Raw genomic sequence first — 13,537 nt, 5'->3', positions numbered from 1 at the left:
CATTCCCTGTCAGTATATTCTGCCCCAGCACCTGACCTATTATCACTACAGCATTGCAAATAACAGCCCCACATCAGGCTCTGCACCGCACACCACATCGGGCTCTGCACCGCACACCACATCGGGCTCTGCACCGCACACCACATCGGGCTCTGCACCACACACACACACATCAGGCTGTGCACCGCACACACACACATCAGGCTGTGCACCGCACACACACACATCAGGCTGTGCACCGCACACACACACATCAGGCTGTGCACCGCACACACACACATCAGGCTGTGCACCGCACACACACACACATCAGGCTGTGCACTGCACACACACACACATCAGGCTGTGCACCGCACACACACACACACATCAGGCTGTGCACCGCACACACACACACATCAGGCTGTGCACCGCACACACACACATCAGGCTGTGCACCGCACACACACACACATCAGGCTGTGCACCGCACACACACACACACATCAGGCTGTGCACCGCACACACACACATCGGGGTGTGTACCGCATACACACACACACATACATACATACATACACACACACATCGGGCTGTGTACCGCATACACACACACATACATACACACACACATCGGGCTGTGTACCGCATACACACACACATACATACACACACACATCGGGCTGTGTACCGCATACACACACACACACACACACCCACACCTAGAGTTATATAATATACATTATCCCCCTCATGCACTCTCTTCTCTCCCACTGCACTGTCTCCTCTGCCCCCAGCACTCCCCTGTCTCTCACCCCCATGAAGTCTCGTTTCTGCCCCCCTGCTGTGTCACCCATGATCTCTTCTCTAGCCCCCCACTCTGTCAGCCGTGGACGCTCTTCTCTAGCCCCTCCCCCCCTGCTCGCTCTCCCTTCTCACTCGTGCAGCATGCTGTCTCTTCTCCGTGCTGTGATGATTCCAGTGTCCCATACAGAGCTCAGTGCTATTGTTCGCTGGTGTCAGGTGACATCCCTGCTTCTGACTGTATTCAGAAGCCAGGAGCATGGGAGGCTGCAGTCATCAGAGACAGTGCACGGGGGAGGGGGGTCACAGTTGCCCGGGCACCATACAACATAATGAGCTGAGGACACTGTTGGGCAAACAGCGCTATGGTGTCCTAGACAGAGGGCAGCCCTGTGTTTGTCCAGCACATACAGTGCAGAGATAGCAGCGCACAGGGAGGGGGGCGGGGCTCATCGCACTGTACAGCCCAGCAGGGCGGCAACATGCAGTGGCAGATTTGCATGTCAACATGGGCCTGCCCATGTTGACATGAAATGACCGGAAGTAGCAAAATCACAGCAGGAGCAGTCACATGACTGCTCTGAGCCTAGGGAGAGGGGCTGACAGCAGGGCAGGTAAGTGGTCACTATCTACTTACCTGCCCCAATGTAGCCCAATAGTGTAAATAATAAAAAAAGCAAAATAAGCCGGATAACCACTTTAATGACCGAATCCCATTAAATTCACAAAACCCCAGCATAGGTATCATAAATGTTACTTGCTCTTCATTAGGAGATAGGCCCCTTTCAGTTCTGGTCTCTTCTACACCCATAATCTAAACTGTAATAAAGGTTTGTGGGCAGAGATGAGTGAACCTGAATAGTAAAGTTCAGTGTTTGTACCAAATACAGACTTTATACAAAAAAATCAGTGTTAGAGTTCGGAGTTCGGGTGCTTTATGTATCCTAACCACTCGATCTAGCATCGGTGTGCTCGGGTACACTCAGTGCTCGGCCCAGTGCGAGCCGCTTGCAGTGTGTGAATGGCTTTCACGGGGAGGTAAACACATCGTTATAGGATGTATTGTGTACAAAGAAAAAACCCGCCCTCCCTCCCCCGGCAATACTCTGTTTATAGCTGGATGCATGTGGGCGGAGACCCGAACTGCCCTATCAGTGACTTCCAATGGGGTTCAGGACAAGTCCGGTTCCCGAACTGAACTTTATTTAAAGTCCGACTGAAAAACCTGAACTTCAACGGGTCCGTATATCTCTATGTGTGGGTAGCCCCACAAAAAAAATAATCTCTTGGATATCAGACAGATAAAATCCTTTAGTTTTTTTTATTTCAACAATTATCCTTTGTAAAGGAATCAGTTTTATAACATAAAAAGCCCAATTTACGCGGGGGCCGCTCCTGATTCATGAAGAGGTAAATGCCTCCTCATGAATCTGGAGCGTTTGACGAGTGGCATGTGCCTCCTTGTACCATGCTAGAAATATTACTCCCATCAGACACTGGAGTGAGATTTCTGGCATAGGGAACACCACAGCTCGTCATGAATTATAGGAGCTGTGCTCTCACGCCCCCGTCCCACCTAAGCTCTGCTAATTTCAGAGTGAAAATGCCAAATCTTGGCACAACTTTCCAAATTTTTGTGACAGTTTTTTTTTGGCATAAAAGCTTTGATGATTTGGGACCAGAGCGTCTTAACAACTTCCACATATCTAGGATGCACAGTGTGATTCAATTCTGCCCTCACTATTTTGGTGTGAAATGCCTACAGGTCTGCGCCAACTCCAGAGGTTCTGAGGCAAAATCATCACATCTAGACAATAGAGAAAGACAGGCATGAAGAATATATATTTACAAGCATTTATTAACAAAACAACAAGATTTGGAAATATAATTATATACAATGTGATATACTTCAGAGTTCCTATCTCCAATCTGGGGCTGCGCTTTTTAGTAAATAAAGCAGTGGGCAACCTGAGATTAGTGAATTATCTAAATATAATCCAGTATCAAAACCTTTCACAAATGTTCCTAAAGGCTCTCAAAAAGGCTAACAGTGTGCCAGCTAAAAATATTCACTGCTCCCCACACCATAATCCCGCCCACCTCTAGGCAATGAAGCCAGCCCCAACCAAGAAGTAGGCGGTATTATTAGCATGGGGAGCAGCGAATATTCACTCTCTTTAATAGAGGGTACACATGATTACTAAGCCGTCCACTTACTGCTATGACTGGGCGATCATGTGTGTCTACTATTAGACATTGAATATTCACTGCTTCCCAAACCCATAATCCCGGCTGTGGGGAGCAGTGAATATTCTGGCAGTTTACTGAAAGAAAATGTCCGTAGACCTCGAGAGCTAAGAAGACATTGTAGACAATCCGTTCCAAGCAAAGACTGAAGTTTATTCCGAGATAGCAACAGAGCAGATAAAACAGGTTATGCGGCAGGATGACACACGCAGGTGTCTTGCAGAACAGCAGAATTAGCAACAGATGAAGAAGTGTTCCCCAAAAGGCGTGTGGAGGCTTTTATACATGTTGAGACAGTTTTTTGGTCTTCTTTCTTTTCGCCATGCTCAATGTAGTACAGACAAGGACACAGGACAGAGGTTGCGTCAACTTTAATCCATGTCAACTGGCTGCAAGTGTGATTTAGTTATTGCCAACACCTGTTAGGTGCCACAGGTAAGTTACAGGTGCTGTTAATTACACAAATTAGAGAAGCATCACATGATTTTTCAAACAGTGCCAATACTTTTGTCCACCCACTTTTTTATGTTTGGTGTGGAGTTATATCCAATTTGGCTTTATGACAATTTTTTTTGTTTGTTTTTCATTGAAGACAAATTAAATGAAGATAATAATACCAAAGAATTTGTGATTGCAATCATTTTCAAGAAGAAACTGAGTATTATCTGACAGAATTGCAGGGGTGCCAATACTTTTGGCCAGCACTGTATATACCAAGATGGATATACAGTATACACAAGGATGGGAGACACATCAACAGTACCTGTAAGGGGCATGGGGCCAAGGATGGGTGACATCAGTACAGAATTAGGGGATTTTATCCCAGTAACAGTGTCAGCAGCAGATCCCCCCCCCCCCATAACAGTGCGTGATGACCACATTTTTTGTGTCAATCTTTTTCCCTATATTCCTCCTTCAAAACCTAGGTGTGTCTTATGGTCCAAAAAATACAATAAGTTTAAAAATAAATAAAATGGTTCTTTTCCCCACAAATCCTTACTTGAGCAATTGTGAAGGAAGGTTGAACTAGATGGACCTAGGTCTTTTTTCAACCTTAGTAACTATGTAATATCGGGTACACGATTACTAAGCCGCCCGATTACTGCTATGACTGGGCGATCATGTGTGTCTATTAGACATTGAATATTCACTGCTCCCCACAACATAATCCCGCCCACCTCTAGGCAATGAAGCCAGCCCCAACCAAGAAGTAGGCGGTATTATTAGCATGGGGAGCAGCGAATATTCATTCTCTTTAATATCGGGTACACATGATTACTAAGCCGCCCGCTTACTGCTATGACTGGAGGATCACGTGTGTCTACTATTAGACATTGAATATTCACTGCTCTCCAAACCCATAATCCCGGCTGTGGGGAGCAGTGAAAATTCTGGCAGTTTACTGAAAGAAAATGTCCGTAGACCTTGAGTGCTAAGACGTTGTAGACAATCCGTTCCAAGCAAAGACTGAAGTTTATTCCGAGATAGCAACAGAGCAGATAAGACAGGTTATGCGGCAGGATGACACACGCAGGTGTCTGGCAGAACAGCAGAATTAGCAACAGATGAAGAGGAAGTGTCCCCCGAAAGGCATGTGGGGGCTCTTATACATGTTAGACAAAGGAAAGCTCATACTGCAGAGAAAGGCGTATACGTTGGAGAACAAAGAATATAATGATACATCATGACATTATTTACGAGCATTGCGGTAAACACTATTGGATTCCTATGGGCCTCCATGATACTTTTCACTAGTTCAGCCATGTCGTCATTGCTGACATTTCTGATCCCTGAAGGCGCCTCTACTTCACATAGTTCTTCACACACTGACAACTCTATTGACAACTTAATTTCTTTATCAATTCAATACACCTGCTATTCATGACTACACATCACCATCTATCAACTGACGCAATTGTATTCTTCTATTTGATTTAACCTTTTTGGACCTTTTCTTATACTTGTTAATTACACTGATGTCATCTCTATCTTCTCTCTGGGGGAAGAACTCTAGCCAGTGCATCTCATTAGCTGCAAAGTTAGTTTGCTCAAGTCTTCCCAAGATGGCTGTTAGATACATGGCTGCTCAGCACATAATGGCTGACTACTCTCTAACACTTACGTCTGCGTGTAACTGGGGGCACATGGCAGTAATGTCATGCGCTTCTCCGCTTACATGGTGAAGTCACTTGCCAGCATCAGAAGAGAACACCGTGCACCGGAAGAGCAGAGGGATGGGGAGTATAATCATTTCTTTTCTTATGTGTGTAGTGTGATCGGGAAATATATACCAGCATGGGCCCAAGATGAGGGCTATATATACAAGAATGGGGACATATATACTAGGACAAGAATCATATATACCAGGATGGGGATCATATATACCAGGATGGGATAAAGATGGGCAACATATATACCAGGATGGATAAACAGTATACACAAGGATGGGAGACATATCAACAGTACCTGAAAGGGGCCCAGGATGGGTGACATCAGTAAAGAATTGGGGGATTTTATCCCAGTAACAGTGTCAGCAGCAGATTCCCCCCCCCCCCCCCCATAACAGTGCATGATGACCACATTTTTTGTGTCAATCCTTTTCCCTATATTTCTCCTTCAAAACCTAGGTGTGTCTTATGGTCCAAAAAATACAATAACTTTAAAAAGAAATAAAATGGTGTTTTTCCTTACAAATTCTTACTTGAGCAATTGTATCTAACCTTTCTTATAAAACCCTTTGAATTATAATACATCATGATGGCTTCTCCTCTGTGACTCATAGGACAACAGGATCTGATTACTCTTAAAAACATTTGGCAAATTCTGAAAGCAAGAATGGCTGGTCCGCTCTGTTGGTTTTCTGATGGTCGGCCAGACTTGATTTACCAGTTAAATATTTCAATTATTCACAACATGAAAAAGGTTCCCTTCCCTGTGCGGCTTCTTCACATGTTTAACAAGACCTGATTTACTAGTAAAACATGAAAATGGCTTCTCCCCTGTGTGAGACCTTTGATGCAAAAAAAGATCTGATTTCTTAATAAAACAATTCCCACATTCTGAACATGAAAATGGCTTCCCCCCTGTGTGAATTTTATGATGTCTAACAAGATGTGATTTACTAGTAAAACATTGCCCACATTCTGAACATGAAAATGGCTTCTCCCCTGTGTGAGATCTTTGATGCATAACAAGATCTGATTTTGAAATAAAACATTTCCCACATTCTGAACATGAAAATGGCTTCTCCCCTGTGTGAAGTTTCTGATGTCTAACAAGGCATGATTTCTGAAAAAAACATTTTCCACATTCTGAACATGAAAATGGCTTCTCCCCTGTGTGAGACCTTTGATGCACAACAAGATCTGATTTTGAAATAAAACATTTCCCACATTCTGAACATGAAAATGGCTTCTCCCCTGTGTGAAGTTTCTGATGTCTAACAAGGCATGATTTCTTAATAAAACAATTCCCACATTCTGAACATGAAAATGGCTTCTCCCCTGTGTGAATTTTATGATGTCTAACAAGATGTGATTTACTAGTAAAACATTGCCCACATTCTGAACATGAAAGTGGCTTATCTCCTGTGTGAGATCGTTGATGCTCAACAAGTTTTGATTTCCGAATAAAACATTTTCCACACTCTGAACATGAAAATGGTTTCTCCCCTGTGTGAAGTTTCTGATGTCTAACAAGGCATGATTTCTGAAAAAAACATTTTCCACATTCTGAACATGAAAATGGCTTCTCCCCTGTGTGAATTTTCTGATGTCTGACAAGGCATGATTTCTGAATAAAACATTTCCCACACTCTGAACATGAAAATGGCTTCTCCCCTGTGTGAGATCTTTGATGCACAACAAGATCTGATTTCTTAATAAAACAATTCCCACATTCTGAACATGAAAATGGCTTCTCCCCTGTGTGAATTTTATGATGTATAACAAGATGTGACATCTGACTAAAACATTTCCCACACTCTGAACATGAAAATGGTTTCTCCCCTGTGTGAATTTTCTGATGTCTGACAAGGCATGATTTCTGAATAAAACATTTCCCACACTCTGAACATGAAAATGGCTTCTCCCCTGTGTGAGATCTTTGATGCACAACAAGATCTGATTTCTTAATAAAACAATTCCCACATTCTGAACATGAAAATGGCTTCTCCCCTGTGTGAATTTTATGATGTATAACAAGATGTGACATCTGACTAAAACATTTCCCACACTCTGAGCATGAAAATGGGTTCTCCCTAGAGTTAATTTTTTGATCGTTAGCAAGGTTTATTCTTGGAATAAAACATTTTTCACATTCTGGGCTTAAAAATGGCTTCTCCCCTGTGTGAGATCTTTGGTGTTTAAAAAGATATGATTTATGAATAAAACATTTCCCACATTCTTGACATGAAAATGGCTTCTTTCCAGTGTGATATTTTTGATGGTCAACAAGATGTGATTTCCTGGCAAAACATTTCCTACATTTTAAACATGAAAATGTCTTCTCCCTTGTAGGAACTGTTTCATCCGTTTCATATTCCACATCCCTTCTGTAACTTTTATTCTGCTTACAATTCTGTGATAAATGGGAATTTTGGGCTTGTTTGAAAAACTCAGATGATAGAGCTTTCCGAGGAAGGACTGGATTTATATCTGGGACAACAGCATGCTCTTCATATGTAACATGTTGGATACTTTCATCATCTGTTATAAATTCTGAAGATATTAGATTTCCATCTGAACTCCCAATACAGTCATCTGCTAAAAATAAACACAAAGTTATTAATTTTTAATGATATTATCTTGAAAGTACATTTATTCTTTTAAACCATAACATCAGAAATAAAATTAGGGAAAAAATTATTCTGAATCTGTTGTCCAATATCAAGATCTAAAGGCCCCTTTACACGCTACGATTTATCTGACGATATGTTCGGGGTCATGGTTTTCATGACGCACTTCTGTCGTCGTTGACGACGTCGTTGCATGTGACACCTACGTGCGACTCCGAACGATCTTAAAAATAGCCAAAATCGTTGACATGACGTTCAGTTTCAAAATATTGTTCGTCGTTTGGAATGCAGCAGACATATTGCTACGTTTGACACCCTGCCAACGGCGAACAACATCCACATGACTGCCTTGGTCAAACAATATCTCGCTGAACGATGTAGCGTCGTATGTGAGATGGGTACATGTGACCGCTACAAAATGACCTATGAGCGATCTCGGCAAATCGTAGCAATGATCTGGGCGTGTCACATCGCTAACGAGATCGCTAGCGATATCGTGTGTAACGCAGCCTGAAGAGTTACATCTTTGCTAATTCGGCTGTCCCATTCCTAGCACCAGTTCTCTGGAATGTACTACAGTAAATAATCTGATTGATTGTCACAATGTGACTGCAGGATAATGAGGGATAGGGGGCTCCTATACTGTCCCTCACACTAGGGGAGCCTAAGCTATTCCTAACCTCTGGATTACCCCTGAAGATGGAGATGCCGGAGTCTCGTGCATTACTAGTCTCCTGACTAGGTCTAATCTGTGATCCCCTAGGGAAGGAAGGGGCAGGATTATGATGGAAATACAGATAAAGACAGATGGGACACATTGCAAACTCACAAAAATAAACAGTGAGAGGCTAAGGAGAAAAGAAAGAGCAGGATGGCAGCAACAAAAATGACAACAAGGGTTAAAACTGTGACGCCCTGGCAAAGCCAGGTTGTCACAGAAAGAGTTAATCCTTCTTGGCAGCCTGATCCCACACCAGTGCAGCAGGACAAATCACCTCCCCCAGTGTAAGAGCAAAACAGAGCAGGGGGAGGGTCTGGAGCAGAGTGTGTGGAGAGAGAGACAGGAGAGGAGCCCGGAGTTGTAGCTCCTGGGCTGATACTGATGCGTGCTCCAAAAGGGCCGGGACAGGCTGGTAGTGAGGAAGCGACTCTGTGACCGGGGCAGGGTAGTGGCCCGCCGGTGTGGAAGGAGATCCTGGATTACTGCAGGGGAGCGGACTCCCCGTTCCCGGCTGAGGAGGAAAGAGAAAGAGAGTGGAGAGAGAGGCACCTGGCTGCAGGGAAAGAACAGGGGCTGCTGCACCGTGTGTGGGACACTAACACCCTCCGTACCGAAGGCTGCGGACTCCGGCAGTTTCTGGTTAATTCCTGACTCTGTGGGAATTTCCTTGCAAAGCGAACTGTGAGTAACAACATCCCCCGGTCCAACCGGACGCACAGCTCTCAGACCGTCTCCATTTCCACCCTGCACCACCTCACCGGGGTCCCGGGACACCAACACCCTACCCGTGGAGGGAAATCACCACCTTGCTGCCCACCACCATCCCCGGGATCCATTAACCGGCAGCGGCGGTGCTCCGTTACCTCACCGCACACCACGGGTGGCGTCACGGACAATCTCCCTTACCCAATCCCCTTCTTACTGTGGAGCCTGGGATCACAGACCGGGTCACGCCACCGTGATACCCACAGAAGTGACCCTGTGGCCCGGATCTGAGTACCCCTTGTCCCCGGGCGACACAACACCACAACAGCTCACAGTAATAATGCACAAAAAACACCCATAAACATGGATCACAACACCTCACCAGATCAGTATTATAGATGCCATTAATGAAATAGTCCAGCCAGCATATACAGAACAGGGGCAAACAATACTTTCTCCTCTACAGCATGTGATCACAGACATTTAACAAGCAGCCCAGCAGAGAATAACTCTTCGGGTATGTGCCCACTAGGCGTTTTTTTCACGCTGCGTTTTTATGTGCGTTTTTGTCTAAAAAAACGCACCCGCGGCTAAAAAAACGCGGCAAAAACGCATGCGTTTTTGCCGCGATTTGGTGCGTTTTTTGCTGCGTTTTTGCTCACTGCGTTTTTAATCAGTGCACAATGCCATTAAAGATTGTTGATGAAAAAAAAAAAAAAAAAAGGTCTGATGTCATTTCCTTTTTCAAAATGTTCATTGTATGCAGGAGAGCAGACAGCTGCAGAACTAGTGTATGCAGGAGAGCAGACAGCAGCTGCAGAACTACAAGTCTCAGCATCCTCCATTCACTAGTGTATGCAGGAGAGCAGACAGCAGCTGCAGAACTACAAGGCTCAGCATCCTCCATCCAGGACTGTATGCAGTTTTTTGCCCAAAAAGAAAAACAAAATGACATGGGCTTCGCCATATTTTTGTATGCTAGCCGGGTACAGCAGGCAGGTGCGGGCTGCCCCCAAACCCCAGCTGCCTATTTGTACCCGGCTGGGAACCAAAAATATAGAGAAGCCCTTTTTTTTTAATTATTTCATGAAATAATTAAAAAAAAAAATGACGTGGGCTTCGCCATATTTTTGTATGCTAGCCGGGTACAGCAGGCAGGTACGGGCTGCCCCCAACCCCCAGCTGCCTATTTGTACCCGGCTGGGAACCAAAAATATAGAGAAGCCCTTTTTTTTTAATTATTTCATGAAATAATTAAAAAAAAAATGACGTGGGCTTCGCCATATTTTTGTATGCTAGCCGGGTACAGCAGGCAGGTACGGGCTGCTCCCAACCCCCAGCTGCCTATTTGTACCCGGCTGGGAACCAAAAATATAGAGAAGCCTTTTTTTTTTAATTATTTCATGAAATAATTAAAAAAAAAAAATGACGTGGGCTTCGCCTAATTTTTGAGTCCAGCCGGGTACAACTAGGCAGCTGGGGATTGGAATCCACAGTGCAGGGTGCCCAAGCTTTCTGGGCACCCCCACTGTGAATTGCAGTCCGCAGCCACCCCAGAAAATGGCGCTTTCATAGAAGCGCCATCTTCTGGCGCTGTATCCAACTCTTCCAGCTGCCCTGGTGACGGGTGGCTAGCTAGGTAATAATGGAGTTAGGGCTAGCTGTATATTATCAGCTGGCCCTAAGCCCGAAATTCATGGTGTCACGCCAATATTAGACATGGCCACCATGAATTTCTAGTAATGATAAAAAAAAAAACACAACTACAGAAAAATATTTTTATTAGAAATAAAACACAACACAATTAGTGACTCCATCTTTATTGAAATAAACCCCCCTCCGCAGTAATCCTGGGTCAGGGTCCCGCGCCGTCCAATCAGGATCCAATATCATCTGATCGGTTTGCTGGAAGGCAAAGCGATCAGATGATGTGTCAGGATCAAGTGCCTGAATCACATCACACATCAGCTGATTGTATAAAAGCCGGTTATACAATCAGCTGATGCATCGGTGCAAAAAAAAAAAATAAATAAATACTCACTTATGTGCTGTGCTGATTACCGGCAGCTCCTGGAGCGATCGATTGGACAGGAGTCTGATCCCGTCCGATCGCTGCAGAAGCTGCCGGTAATCAGCTGATGAAGTCTCCTGACGGCAGGATCAGCTGATAGCCGGCCGGGCGCCCGCGTCACCGCGATCAGCTGATGCGTCAGGTGACTGCATCAGGTGATCCACCGCCAGGTCCTGCAAGCAAGGTCCTGCCCCGGGGAGACTGCACACAGCCAGAGCGGCGGTACCGGGAGGAGCTGGGAGTGGGCATGGCACCGGGACCCTGCAGACAGGTGAGTATATATGACATTTTTTTTTTTTTCTACTGTTCACTTTTGTTTTCGCCGCTGCCTCCACCTCCCGCCCAGACATGGCGCCGGACGGGTTGTGGACGCAGCAGTGACGGTACCGGGAGGATTCCTGCTTCTGTGTTTACCAACAGAAGGAATCCTCTTCCTGTACACGTCACTGTAGTACCCACCCCTTGCGTTTATAGCTGCGTTTTTAGTCATAGAAACGCGGCTATATGCGTTTTTCATTGCGTTTTTAACATCTCATTGAATTCAATGGATGAAAAACGCAGTGAAAAACGCAGAAATAATTGACATGCTGCGTTTTTGTGGTCACCACAAAAACGCAGCTAGAAAAAAACGCTGTGTGCGGACAGCACTTATGAAAACCCATTGACATTGCTGGGGAAGCAATGTCCCTGCGTTTTCAGCACAAAAACGCGGTAAAAAACGCCGCTAAAAACGCGGCAAAAACGCCTAGTGCGCACAAGGCCTTACTAGCCTGCCCAAGCCTGTAGTTTGATGCCTGCGTCTCCCTGCGCTGCTCACAGGCTGCAGAGAAATTAAAATGCAAAGTACCAGAGTCTATCATTTCAACAGATCCGGACGCTGCCATGACAGTTGGCAAAACCTGCAAACATCTCCTTGAAACATTGATCCACAACATAGACAATTTCAAAGAGGTTTTTTTGAAGACGAAAATAAAATAAAGACAGATTCTGAAAATTCAACTGGGTTGTCTGGGACTGTAACGCTGATGGCCTATCCTTAGGCTTTGTAACCAAAGCAGGTAGCAGGGTCTTGCAGCCTGTACAGATAAACATTAGGGTTCAAATTCATCAAGACCGGTGATGTACACTGAAAAATGACATCAGGGACTGGAGTGAGATTTCTGGCATAGGGATGCAGTGGGTGAGCAGACCCCTCTGCAAAAGGGAGCATAGTTAACCCGGAAATGTTATTAATAAAAATGTTTTATTTGTATGTGCATGTGTATAGTGTTAGGGTACCCCTAGTGGCCGGGTGGGACGGCTGTCACCACAGTGGAGAGGAGGAGCCGGCAGAGACAAGGGGAGGAGAGAGCAAGGGTGTGAGGAAAAGATTAGATCAAGGGAGCAGTCGTCTCGGGGACAGGAGCGGAGCAGCAGAGCCGGGGCAGAGTGTGGAGCTGAGTGGGCAGAAAGCAAGAAAGAAAGAAGGGAGCTGGAAATCAGGGAAGCCGGTGAGAAAAGGAGCGAGCGGAACCTCATAGTGTGAAGCAGTCCGGTGTGGGTCCGGACTGTGGGTAGCCAGCAGTGGGAGCCGGGCGAAGTGGAGTAGTCAGGCACATCACCACTGGAGGGGACGCAAGGACAGGCTTCCCCCAGCTAAGAAAGCGTCTCAGCACCTTTATGGCTTTGTTCGGGACTTTGTGAGAAGTAGCATCCGGGGCAGCAGTGTGTGCACGTCGGGCAGAGTGTGTGAGCAGAACAGCAGGGGACACCGGAGAGAAGGAGGTGGACGTAACCTCAGAGCCTATTCTGCCGGTGTGGGTCCGGTGTATGCTTGGCTGAATAGTGGGTGCCCGAAGGAAGTAGAGTACGGAGGGCATATCCCCACCCGAGGTGACGTTTGGTCAGGGTGTCCCCAGCTCCACAGGAATTGTCATCTGCCAGATTTATTGCTGACCGGATTGCTTTGTCTGGACTTTTAACTGTGAAGAATAAAAGAATGTTTGTTCATCGCATTGTACCCTGCCTGAAGAGTGTTTGTGCGCCGGACAACATCTGCACCACGACCACACTCTGCCCCACCAAGTTAGCTCCTGTCCCCATAGTGACGGTGGAACCAGGGGTAAGCCTGATACCGAGGGCCACGACTACAAGGCCGGAGGCACCCCTGGCACCCCGTTACAGGGAACATCGCAGTTTGTTATGAATTAGAGAAGCGATGGCATCACACCCTTCT

General features: G+C 45.6%; 1 protein-coding gene across 1 annotated transcript; it reads right to left on the bottom strand.

Annotated features, from left to right (window-relative positions):
- Positions 1-5,638: 5,638 nt before the first annotated feature.
- Positions 5,639-12,206, bottom strand: LOC142277062 (uncharacterized). The gene is made up of 2 exons (XM_075332618.1): positions 12,170-12,206; positions 5,639-7,793 (listed from the first exon to the last, which is right to left on the bottom strand). The coding sequence occupies exons 1-2, from the start codon at positions 12,204-12,206 to the stop codon at positions 5,929-5,931; spliced, it is 1,902 nt and encodes a 633-aa protein (XP_075188733.1). The 3' UTR covers positions 5,639-5,928.
- Positions 12,207-13,537: the final 1,331 nt, after the last annotated feature.

The sequence above is a fragment of the Anomaloglossus baeobatrachus genome, unplaced genomic scaffold (assembly GCF_048569485.1).
Source record: "Anomaloglossus baeobatrachus isolate aAnoBae1 unplaced genomic scaffold, aAnoBae1.hap1 Scaffold_406, whole genome shotgun sequence".
NCBI lineage: Eukaryota > Metazoa > Chordata > Amphibia > Anura > Aromobatidae > Anomaloglossus > Anomaloglossus baeobatrachus.
Note: the sequence above shows the minus strand (reverse complement) of the source record. Positions and strands in the feature narration are given on the sequence as shown.